The sequence below is a fragment of the Aspergillus vadensis genome, assembly GCF_003184925.1.
Source record: "Aspergillus vadensis CBS 113365 unplaced genomic scaffold BO88scaffold_37, whole genome shotgun sequence".
Taxonomy (NCBI): domain Eukaryota; kingdom Fungi; phylum Ascomycota; class Eurotiomycetes; order Eurotiales; family Aspergillaceae; genus Aspergillus; species Aspergillus vadensis.
The window spans coordinates 118,797-131,188 of NW_020292075.1; the positions used below are offsets into that span (position 1 = coordinate 118,797).

Below are 12,392 nucleotides of genomic sequence, written 5' to 3' on the forward strand. Positions count from 1 at the left end.
ATTTAGAGATATATAGTTTACTTATTAAATAAATTTTGAAAAAAAAGCTATTATTTAATTTAAATAAAGATATAACTCTGGTCTTAGTCTTAATAATATTAGCAGCAGTAATCTTAGCTAGTAGATAATCAAGATTAAGATTCTATATTTTAACTATATAATCTATAGAGCATGTTACAAGGTACTTAATATTTAAAAAAAAAAATATAAATAAAATAATTCTTATATATTTAATAAATATATATTAGAATAATATATATTATCTCAATATCTTGAATTATATACCAGATATAGATATTATCCTGTAAACCAGTCACTTAAAGTTAATAATAAAAATAAATAATAAGTAATTATCTTTTTTATTTTTTTATTTCCAGTACAGAGCAGGGATTTATTATTTATAATATTAATATTATAAATAATAATATTATTCTCAGAAATTAGTTACTGAGTGCAGATACTTTTATCTAGATTCTAAATCTAGATAATATTAGTATAATTATTATTAATAAGCTTAAACTGGTTAAAATAGATTATAATATTATTAACTAGAGTTTTATATATATAATTATACTGTGAGCTGTTTATATAGATATTCTAGACTTTAATTATATTATTTTTTAAATTAGTGACTATCTACTTTCCCTTACACTGAAATATAATACTAGTGATGTTATTTATATAGCCATTAAAAGTTATGACTAGATTAGAATTAGTAGATTTAATATTATATAATTTAATATTATTATAGCCGGCAGCTGCTAAGTACTATTTATCAGAAATAATATATAGATAATTAACTTAAGAATTAGAATACTATATAATATATGAGTAATTTCTTGATAGGATTTTATAAGAAACTATAAATTTATAAATAATTAGATTAAAATAAATCTAATTTTTTTATATTTATTACTATTTAAATAGTAGTCACTCTCTTATAAGAAATAAGACTAATAATTAAAGTTTTATTAATTTAAAACAAAAACTTAGAAGTTCTTGAGATTTATAAAAAAGTATAATTAAATTATAATAAACTTTGGAAACTATATAAAGCTGTATTTAAAGGCGTATATAAATTATTAATATAATATATTAATTTTATAAAATATATATAATTAAAATAAAGCGGTAAATATATATCTCTATTAATATTTTCTATTATAAGATTATATTATATAAAAAACTTTATTTTTATTAATACTAAAGATAATTTTAAATTAATTAATTTAATATATAATAAAGAAAGTATCTTTTCTTCTTTTAATTAATTTTTTATAATGAAAATATCTATCTTGATATATTTATTAATAAAGATATAAATAGATAAGATAAATAAAGATTAATCTGAGTATATCTTATCTATATTAAAATTTAAAATAATATAACAGGTAGGACTTAGTACCAAGAATAATTAAAACAGTTAATTATTTTATTTTTAAATTTAATTATAGCCAGATATAAGATTTCTCTTAACCTGATTATTAACCTGACAGCAGGTATAAACCTTGCCATTAACCTGACCTGACCTGGCCGTTTGCCACTCTAAGTATAATAATAATAAATAGAGTGGTTAACAGCCAGGGTAGGATAGATTAATGGAAAAATTTATACCTGCTGTCTGGTTAATAGTTAGATATAAGATTTTCTTATACTTAACCGCAGAACAGTGTCAAACCCTAGGATCGCTTCCCTGCCCCAGTTAGCTTAGCCCCGTTGGTATACGTACCGCCGAACTGCGTCGAGGGAGTATCGACTGATGACTATCTGGAGACAACTAGGTCGTGGACAAGAGAAGAGAAGTAAGGCCGAATAGTACCGCGCAGCTATTTATAAGTAAGTGCGGACGAGCGTTCTGTAGCTAAGCTTCCAAACGTATAGTTACTTAAAGACAGTAGTATTGAGCACGAAGAACAGAACTAACTAAGTACATGAGCGAGTGTCCTTATATATCCTATCCTCCGTATACCATATCATATACTATCGGGTCTGCCGTATACCAGTATGGTAGTTGTAGACCACGATGGTATGTCGTATACCATATGTTCGTCCATATACCGTAGTCACGTGGTGCGAGGCCGTTCCGGGCGTCGTATTGGCAATCCGTGATTGTACTAAATAACAGTTTGGTTTTGCCCGAGCGCTGCCCTTATCGGCGCTTTCTGCCTGGCGAGTCCGCCTTACTAGTAGGTTAACTAGCAGGGGTCCGTAACAAACAGCTAAAAATAAGATAATTAATTATTTTAATTATTTTTAATATTAAGATCTACCTGTTATACTTTTTTAAGTTTTAATATAAATAAAATATACTTAGATTAATGATTATTTATCATAATTATTTATATCTTTTATAATAATTAATACAAGACTAAGCTTCTTGATTTCAAAGATAGTTAAAAAAAGTAATATATTTTATTTTAATTTAATTAATCTAAAATCACCTTAGATAGTAGTAAGAATAAATTTTTTTTTAAAAAATTACTCTTACAGTATGAATAATAGTAAATATATATATTTATGATTCTATCTTAGTTATATAGTATTTATAAATTATTAATATTTTTTAAACTATTTTTCCAGGCTGGTATATCTCTCTAAAAATTATTTTATATAATAATAAATATATTTATTATTTTTTTACAGCCTTAACAAGGCTTCTGAGTATTTAAAATAATTTTAAATATTATAAATTATTTATATTATTTAAATATAATATTCTATATTATTTTGCCTACTTAGTCTTTCTGAAAAATTCTTTTTTTTAGTAATTATGAATATAAAGACTTTGGACGGTATTTTACTAAGATTTATAAAAAAGTTTTATAGATTTTATTAATATTAATTTTTGTGATAATTACAGAATATTTTTATAAAATTTTTATAAAGAATTACTTAATAAAGCCTGATTATTTATTATATCAGAGATATTCTATATAATAATTACTAGATTTTACAAAATCTTATATATAAATAAAATTTAAAGATATCTCTAATAAGTACTAATTATTATTAAATATTTTTAGTATATATAATCATAATAGATTACATTTATATAAATATATATTTAAACTAAAATAATATTATATTAATTAAGTTTTTCTTATTCTTTATTTTTTTAATTATTTATACGGGTGACTAGTCCATTATAAACTAATTATAATTATTAAATTTATTTTTAGAAAATATTATTAAAATTTTTGTCTTTATTTTATAAATCTTTAAAAATTATAATAATAATATAAGTATATTTTTAAAAAATATATTATTTATCATAAAATCTTTTATAATTCTTATATTATATATTTATATATTCTATAGTATCTAGTAGTTAATAATTCCATAATTAGTTTTATAAATAATTATTTTTTAGAAAATTATAAAAAATAAATATTCCAGTATATCTTTAATTGAACTATTATATCCTTGTACAAGTTATATTTTAAAATGATATAAATGCTGATATTTATTATTTTTAAACTTAGATTAATAATATTTTAAATATTAAAAATTTTTAGACAGAGTGAAAGGGATCATGAAAATAAATAATAAATTTTATAATTTCTATATTTATACTATATTATTTATTATAAATACTATATATATAATATATATCTAGTAAAAAATCTAATACTAATATTATTATTATAGAAGCTTCTTTAATTATTGAAATATAAATCTATATTTCATCTAGAGATAGGATTAGGGGGGAAATAACAATTATTTATTAATATATTATATTTTATATATTATTTATAAATAATATAATATATATAATTATAATGCTAGTAGAACTATACTTATTTTGAATAAAGAAATTCTTTATTAATTAATTAATATATAATATATCTTAGCAAAGTCTTTATTTAAATAATAATAATCTATATTCATTACTATAGATTATTAACAGCATAAAAAATTATATATAATAATAAGTTTATTTATTAATTAATTAATTAATATTTTGTTAATATTTTATAGTTAACTTTAAGGCGTACCGGGCTTGCTGTTAAAGGTAATTAAAATAAATAATAAGAAATTTTATTTTTTATTTAATAATTATGATTCTATTCTTTTGACTTTAATAAAATAAGTATTTAAAACTAGTATTTTACTTACAGTGAGCTTTGAGCTTAAAAATAACTATTTAAATAAAATTATAATCTAGATATTCAAGGATTTTTTAGTAATTCTATAGTGTTATGAAAATAATCTAAATCTTATTTATGATTAAATTAATATTAATTTTTAATATAATAGAATTATTAATATATATAACTACGATCTGTCACTTTATAACAGTATTTAAAATATATTTCTAAATATATTAATAAAATGCTATATTCTTATTAAATTAATTATCAGTAATTAGATCCATTATCATTAATTATTCAATAATATTTTGTTAAGTTTTTTTTTAGTATTATAGTTTCTTGTATACCTATTTTTACTAGAAATCTACTGATTATACTTACTTAGCCAATTTTTTTATAAATTAAATAATTTTAATGAATATAGTATTAATAATCTTTGGATTCTTTAACTTATTATTTATTTTAATTAACCAATTCTGGTATCCGGGGTGGTTTCTTATAATTTTTATCAACATTTTTAATTTTGATAAAGGAATATAGAATATTTTGCAAATTTATTTATATTTTTGAAGTAAATATAATTAATATACTTAATATCTGATATATTCTAGAATCTGAAAAGTCTTTATAAATATTAAGATTTATTTTCTTATTTTTTAAATTATATGTTCTGGGTACATACCTTAACTATATTGTTTTTATTAGATAAAATATCTTTTTAAATTTATTAAATTATTTTTTTTTATTTTTTTTCAAATTATTTATTAAGTCTCTTATAGCTGTTCTCTTACTTTCATAAATCAACCCTATATTCATAATTCGCGATAAAGTTTAATTCTTTACATTATCTCACTATATTCACTCTTATACCCTTGTTGCTTGAACCCGTGAGATAGTCCGTTGAATCATGTCTACGCGAAACACCAGGAACCGTATCCTAGAAGAATCTCTTACATCTGGTGTTATTCTAGCAAACTGCAGTGTTTATAGATAAGAGTTATTATTCACCTGAATGCTGCCCTTACTGGTCTTTTCCGTCTAGCAATTCTGCCATATCAAAGATTTAACTAGTAGGGGTCCGTAACACTAGGTATATAAACAAGATCAATGAAAGAATTCAGTTCCGATCAAGAAAGGAAACAGATTCCGCTATATTAATGTGGCGTCGGTACAGGCTATACCTGATTAGGAAAAGTATATGGGCTATTTTAACACGGGTTCGCTAGTCATACAAGGGCTTGCCCCAATACAACTAGGTCCATCATCATTTTCAGAAGAAAAGTGAAGCTTTTCTACTCTTATCCCGAACTTCAACTCTATTCTTGTAGATAGAGTACTCAGACGATATCTAGCTGTATTGGGAGAAATGGGAAAGGTTGGATTGAGTATAAGGAACATTATACTGTGTTCCTTTGTAGATCCACTTCAACGTAGTTAGTAGTTAAGAGCCTTGCTGACCTAAGTAGATAAATAGACTGGACTGCGTAAGACTCTTATCTGCGGGGTAGGCCCGGTTCTCAGTCAACCTGGTCGCTTCTCCCCGAAAGGAAGCATATTCCGAGGGTTACTCCGGATCTAGCCATTATTATTCGAGTTAATATAGCCTACTCTTATCTTTACTATCATTTCTTCGGCATTTTTGGAACGAGTCGCACGTAACCAATACTGGAGAAAGGCCTTCCGGTGGAATTAATTTTATTTATAGGTTGCGTTGATCTTGTCACGCAGTTGCGAAGTGAGAGGTATTTATGTCTCACTCAATTTCTTCAACACTTCACTGAAGTATTTGAAACATCCCAAGACTGCATTGCTCTGACTTGTTCATCTGCAACACGCCACAAACTTTGAAGTCCCTTGTGAGAAGGTTCCATTCTCAGCTTTGCCTCAACAATGCCATTCTCGCGCTCAATCAATATTGTCGGCTGCCATGCGGAAGGGGAGGTAGGCGATGTACTCATTGGTGGGGTTCTTGATGTGCCGGGAAAGACAATGTTCGAAAAACTTCAATATTTTCAAAAAAACGATAGCTTACGCCAGCTGCTTCTCAATGAACCCCGGGGCAGGGCTCCAATGAATGTGAATGTCATTCTCCCCCCTTGCGACCCCCGCGCTGATGCCGGCTTTCTGATCATGGAAAGTAACGAATATGCGCCTATGTCTGGATCAAACACAATGTGCACTACAACTGTCCTATTGGAGACCGGCATGATCCCAATGAAAGAACCTGTTACTCAGGTGACTTTAGATACGGCTGCAGGACTGGTTACAGTTACTGCGGAGTGCGAAGCTGGCAAATGTAAAAGCGTTGAATTTGACAATGTTCCTGCTTTTGTTCTTGAGCTCGATTTCAAAGTGCAAGTCCCGGGTTTGGGTCAGATCTCCGTCGATATTGCGTATGGAGGGATGATGTACCTACTTGTGGAAACATCTTCACTTGGCTTGTCTATCGACCAACAACATTCTCGCGAATTGATTGATATCGCAGAGCGAATTAAACGTGCGACCGAAGCTGTCTACACCCCTGTTCACCCCGAGAACCCCGACATTACAGGATTTAGTGTCCTTGAGTTCACAGATCTACTCCAAACCGACAAAGATGGGTCTAAAGTTGCTACCAATGCAGTAGTTGTGACACCTGGGCGATTTGACCGCAGTCCCTGTGGAACAGGAACATGTGCCAGATTAGCAGTCATGCATGCGAGGGGTGAGATCAAAGAAGGAGAGATTTTCAAACATAGGAGCATTATTGGGACGGAATTCATCAGCCGCATACGGGGTGTTTCCAAAGTAGGGGACTACCCTGCTGTTCTGCCGACCGTGAAAGGTCGGGCTTGGATAACGGCATTTAAACAGGTCGTTCTTGACTCGACGGATCCATTTCAAGAAGGTTATAGACTGGGTGATCAATGGCCAAGCCTTTCGGACTAGCTTTTCTTAAGTTATGAACTTCATAGTCTTTTAGAGATAATCATTATAGTAGTACCACAATGAATCTATATAATATTAATATATAGAGTAAAGCAAGGTCTGTAGTTAATAAATCTATTTTTTTTATCTAGTCTTTCTAGTTTTACGTAGCCGGTTAAACCTAGACAGGTTAATACAGTAAAACAGGTACAAAATGTTGAATAAAAAAGTATATAATAATAATAAATCTTTCATTACTTTTCTTTTAGAACAGATCTACCAGCTGAATTGAAAAACAATCTTATATCGAATTCTATTTATAAATACTGCTTTATCTTAATATTAGCTGCTTAAATATGATATGAGCAGTGCTGCAGTATATTATTAATAATATTAATAATTTATATATTTCTCTCTAGTAGTCTAATCTAGTTATATTCAGATTTCTAGTATTATCTATAAAGGTCTAATGCGGAAGCTACTGGACTGCTGGCTGCTGGGTGCTAGTTATTATTACTAGCTAGAAAATAAGATTGATAAATAATTGATCTTAATAATACCTCTTTGAATGATGATACAGTAATTTAAGAAATATTATTATCCACATATTTTTTCTGTAAAGACTCTGTATAAATTACTAATTAATGTGCAGTTATTGTTAGGGGTTGTCCCCTGGTTCCAAGGGTACATCACCTGTAAATTAAGAAGGAATAGCTGATATTTAAATAGGGATCTCAAAAACTTCAGGATTTATATATATAATAATTAATTCACTAGGAATAATAAAATTGACTAACTGAGTTACTTATAATATAAAGATTCATTTCATAATATTATTCTCCTTTTTCTGCTAGTTTAAGGCTAGATTAAATATAATAGTCAGATACATTTATTATTTTCTTTATCTTATTGAAAATCCATATTATAAGTTTTATATATATTTTTTATCTGACCAGGGCGATCAATCATAGAATGTTGGTTTACCAACCGCAAGACATTCTACCAGCGCTTTCTGATAGTATCAAAGATCCGCAGGGTTTACAGAGTACCTACTAGATTGTCTAAGACATAATGAGTACAGACATAGATATTCGATTATTTTCCATGCCAGTAAGCTTATTATTGTTATGCTAGTACTTACTATCAGCTACTAGTAGATAGTTTGCTTTTTTTGTTAAGAACTGATTATAATGCGAAGGCTAATACCTGCCGCTGGGTAATACACCTAAATACAGATATAGACTTCAATATATTGGATATTAGTGAATTCTACTTTTGTCTTGCTAGTAGTGGCTACTAGTAGCCCACTAGTAAACAATTTTCTTTTTTTTTATAACTTTCTTTATAACACAAACACTAATACTTGGCGATTGTTTTCATTCAGATAACTGATTTACTGTGAACTAATGTGCTACTCACTAACTTGTGAAGAAGTATTATTCAATAATGTATGCATAGTAATCAACTAGTACTTATTTCATTTTGGTAAGAGGTTTGTTACAGACAACTGTCAACAACTAAATTTATATAAGATCCCCGTCTATCCCGAACCGCGAATATTATCTTCTTAGTGTATCTATCTTTCTACGAGAATATATATACAACAATCAGCGAGTAAAGAAGAGACCTTACATTATGAGGGGATCTTTTATCATTCTCATCCTCGCTGGTATTGCCCTTGCCCAGGAGTTTCATACACAAGTCATTGTGAGTTCCCTGAGAATACCGTAGTTCTATCTTTCGCCTCAGCAACCCTTTTGCTTACCGAACAAAATATTAGGATAGAAAAGCCCTAAATGCAACTGCTGGTAGCAAGAACAATGCAGGATCGGACATTGGAATGCTTGGTTCAGCAAACTCCTTCAAGAGAGAGAAGAAAGCTCCAACTGCCCGCTGCAACAAAGAGACAGACTGCCCTGCAGGACTCAAGTGTGTGTTCCGTGGGGCATAGAAAAAGCATGTACAGTAAAAGGTGGCACATGCAAAAGCGCAGTCGACTGCCCTAAACCGCTCTTGTCGAGTCTCTGCATAGAGGGGCTTGTCACACTATATCGGGCCCCCTAAAGCTTGGACAAGCCTGCGCCTACTACGACGTCCAATGTGAAGCTGGACTAGCCTGCAGCGAAGGAAAGTGCCAAAGTATAGGAAAATGCAGTGCCGACAAAGATTGCACTGCTCCTATGCTATGCTTTGATGGCAATGTCGCCAGGCCGGCGAAGGAGAAAAATGTACCGTTGTAAAGAACTGCAAGAACCAGCTCTCGCGCTGTGATAACGAGAAGTGCATGAGGCTTAGGGGCTATGGCGAAACGTGCTTGTCTGATAAAGAGTGTGGGTCTAGCAATTGCTCTTCTGGCATCTGTAAAGAGTTTGGGGAAGATGCCTTTTGCGATGCATCAACAGTGTGTCCTGGGGGCCAGATGTGCTACGACAATAAGTGTGGTGTGCGAAGATATGTCCAAAATGGTGGCAAGTGCTCATCTGTTGTCGATTGCGCCTCTGCCAATTGTGACAATGGAATTTGTCGCAAAGTTGAAAAAGGACCATGGGAATGCAGCTCGAACCGTGATTGTGGGAACAATAACTTCTGTCTCCAAGGTGAATGCAAGCGGGGATAGTGCTTGATATCTGCATGTCTTTATTCATAATGGACTATGATTTAACCTGTGGTATACTCGAGGTTTCATTCGATTTTGGAATAGATAAGTAAGACTCAGGTCAGCCGAGACAAACGGTATTAAATATTAGGCTGCTAAATGCACTTCATATGTGAGACAAGAATGATTTAAGAAGAGCATATATACACTAGAAGGTCACAGGAAATGAACAAGGGATGAAAATACATACCCATACAGGGAACATATCTTTCATAATACTGTCAAAGAACGCTCAAGAAAGTCTCCTATGACACCATTTAGGAGGAAAGATCTTGAGTCATCCGATGGATTGCGTTATATACCTAGTATTATATGATACATTAATAAGACCCGAGACACAGATGAGGTAGTGTAGGCTAAACGGATCATTTTTCGGCATCAACTGGCGACCTTCAGTGACTATGTTTTGCTAAGGAGCTTTAACGCACCTAGTTCTCGACCATTTCAATATCTTGCTTAGAGGACAAGAAACCATGATAACCTGGAATGGCGCCATTTGCTGCCGCATTCGCCACGTTATGGATGCCGAGCTCGTCCGCAATACGCTCTCGACGAAGACGATCCTCTGTGCTGATCTCATCCGCGAAAACGGCGTCAATCTCCTCGAGCGATAGCCCTTTCAATTCTGGCAGAACAAAGTATACCCGGACCAGGCCGAGGGCACAATAGCAGAAGAATACTATGAAGGTCTTATAGCCAATGTTTGTGATCATAACAGGCGTGACCTGTGCCACAGCAAAGTTCATAATCCAGTTCACCGCAGATCCAATAGAGACTCCTTTGGCACGTATTTCAAGCGATGATGACTCCGCGGTGACGATCCAGCCGACAGGTCCGTAAGGCAACGAGTAATTGACCACAATCCAGTAAATGAAGAAAATTGCAGCGTTGCCGGCACTTTTGTGTTCCGCAAAATCACTTCCGTAAGTAGCAATGAGTGCGGCAACAATGGCATGGGCAATACCCATGTTCACCAAACTCCAGGCTAGCATTGGCTTTCGACCAACCTTGTCTACCATAAGCGTACCTGGGATGGTGAAAACAAACATCAGAATACCCACAACTCCAGTAGCAAGTAACCCAATACTCCCACCCGATAGGCCGACTTGTGCGAAAACAGTGGGAGCGTAGTAGATGATTGCATTGATTCCTGTTGGAGTAAGCATTGTACTGACACTAAACCCCACGGTGAATTCAAAGGCTCCATGCTTACCTGACCACTGGCCAAAGGCTTGAACGCCAGCACCGAGGCCAACCCGGTGTAGCAATAACTTCGTTGTGAAGATCCGTTTATATTCGAGCACCTCAGTGCGCCAGGTTTTCGTTTCAGTTCCATAGCGCAGCCGAGACGTTTCTCTGTCTGCATAGGCGCCAACCTTGAGTGACAAGTACTCATACTGAACTTCTGGTGAGCTCGTATTTTGGTTTCGGAGGCGAGCGAGGACAGCAAGGCTCTCCTGTTCCCTGCCCACGAGCATGAGCCATCGCGGTGAATATGGAAGGAACCAGGAACCGATGCAAAGGACAATCGCTGGCACCAGCTGGAGTGCAAGTGGGATTCTCCAAGCTGCACTGGGCTGTTGTGGGTAGGTAGTTCCACCGATATAATTCGTGCCGTAACCGATCCAGTACGATACCATAATACCCACTTGTGACTATTAGCGGAATGACCATGACTAAATTAGTTTCATCATCACCCACAGCAAATAGCTACTTGTTGCAGCCCTGCCAGAGTGCCTCTGACAGATGGAGGTGCAAGTTCAGCATTGAACGTGAGTACAATGACGGAGAGTCCACCAACACCCATCCCAGCAAACCAACGACTTGCTAGGAATTCGTGTCAGTAGGTCAAGCCAGTTCGATGGTATATGCTTCTTCCTACAGTAAATATAGGCAACGTCATTGGTCGCGCCTACCTGGAGGGCGACACCTAGCATGAAGACGATACACCAGGCCGAGATGGAGCGCTATTAGGTATTAGCGGCTGCTTGTGAATGCTTGGCTTTGGGGGTACCTGCCTTCCTTGAATACTTATCCGCGAGGGGACTGCTGCTCAAAGCTCCGAGCATTGCTCCCAGTTCTAGACGCAGACGCTGTTACCTATCCGATAATGGTTAATCCATCCTCACTTCACGTACCCAGAATTCCGGTGAGAAGGCCTTTGGCTGTCGAATTGTTGAGCTAAGAAGAAGATGAGCTGAGGGTTCTGGTACTGAGTCCAGACTCCATTGGAAACTCACAGTACTAGCGAAACGGTGTTCGAAGTCAGCCATCACTTGGACCTGGCTAAAAACCCCCTTGATAAAATGATATTAAGTAAACGTGCAATTCGAAGCGGATTAACATGACATGAACCTACCTGGTTGTAGCCATAGAGCACACCACCCAGAGATGCGAACAAGGCTAATCCCAAACATTTTCTGTTAGACACCAGACCCCCTACACCAGTAGAAGTCCCGGTCACTTCAGCAAGGCCGGTGACTGATGTGCGTCTCATCTTGAATGGATGTTTCTCATGGACCGGCTCACGTACTGACTACCTTTTAAACGTGGCACGGATCTTGGAATCATATACCCCACGCCCCGAGCCCCACTGCGTCATCTTTGAGGGGTCAAGCTTGCCTGTTTCGAGCGAAATAGCCGGAGTAACTGCGCGAGTACCTGTTTGGCCACATTCAGGTTCCGAAAACCTCTTGGCACGACCTCCATCTGCTGGCTTGTCTGTCGGTCATTTTTAA

The 12,392-nt window shown here is 33.6% G+C and overlaps 2 protein-coding genes across 2 annotated transcripts; one reads left to right on the forward strand and one right to left on the reverse strand.

Annotated features, from left to right (window-relative positions):
- The first annotated feature begins 5,929 nt into the window (after positions 1 to 5,929).
- On the forward strand, positions 5,930 to 7,067 carry BO88DRAFT_475876 (proline racemase family protein). Its single transcript, XM_025711900.1, has one exon. The coding sequence runs from the start codon at positions 5,982 to 5,984 to the stop codon at positions 7,017 to 7,019; it is 1,038 nt and encodes a 345-aa protein (XP_025557495.1). The 5' UTR covers positions 5,930 to 5,981; the 3' UTR covers positions 7,020 to 7,067.
- Positions 7,068 to 10,082: 3,015 nt separating this feature from the next.
- Positions 10,083 to 12,151, reverse strand: BO88DRAFT_439225 (putative galactose transporter; the record flags this gene model as incomplete). Its single annotated transcript, XM_025709708.1, has 7 exons — positions 10,083 to 10,804; positions 10,868 to 11,302; positions 11,356 to 11,481; positions 11,537 to 11,621; positions 11,793 to 11,819; positions 11,895 to 11,951; positions 12,014 to 12,151. 7 exons carry the CDS (start codon positions 12,149 to 12,151, stop codon positions 10,083 to 10,085), a joined length of 1,590 nt encoding a protein of 529 aa, XP_025557496.1.
- Between the last annotated feature and the right edge of the window lie 241 nt (positions 12,152 to 12,392).

Coding starts and splice junctions, on each gene's coding strand:
- BO88DRAFT_475876 (XM_025711900.1), top strand. CDS start 5,982: ATGCCATTCTCGCGCTCAATCAATATTGTCGGCTGCCATGCGGAAGGG.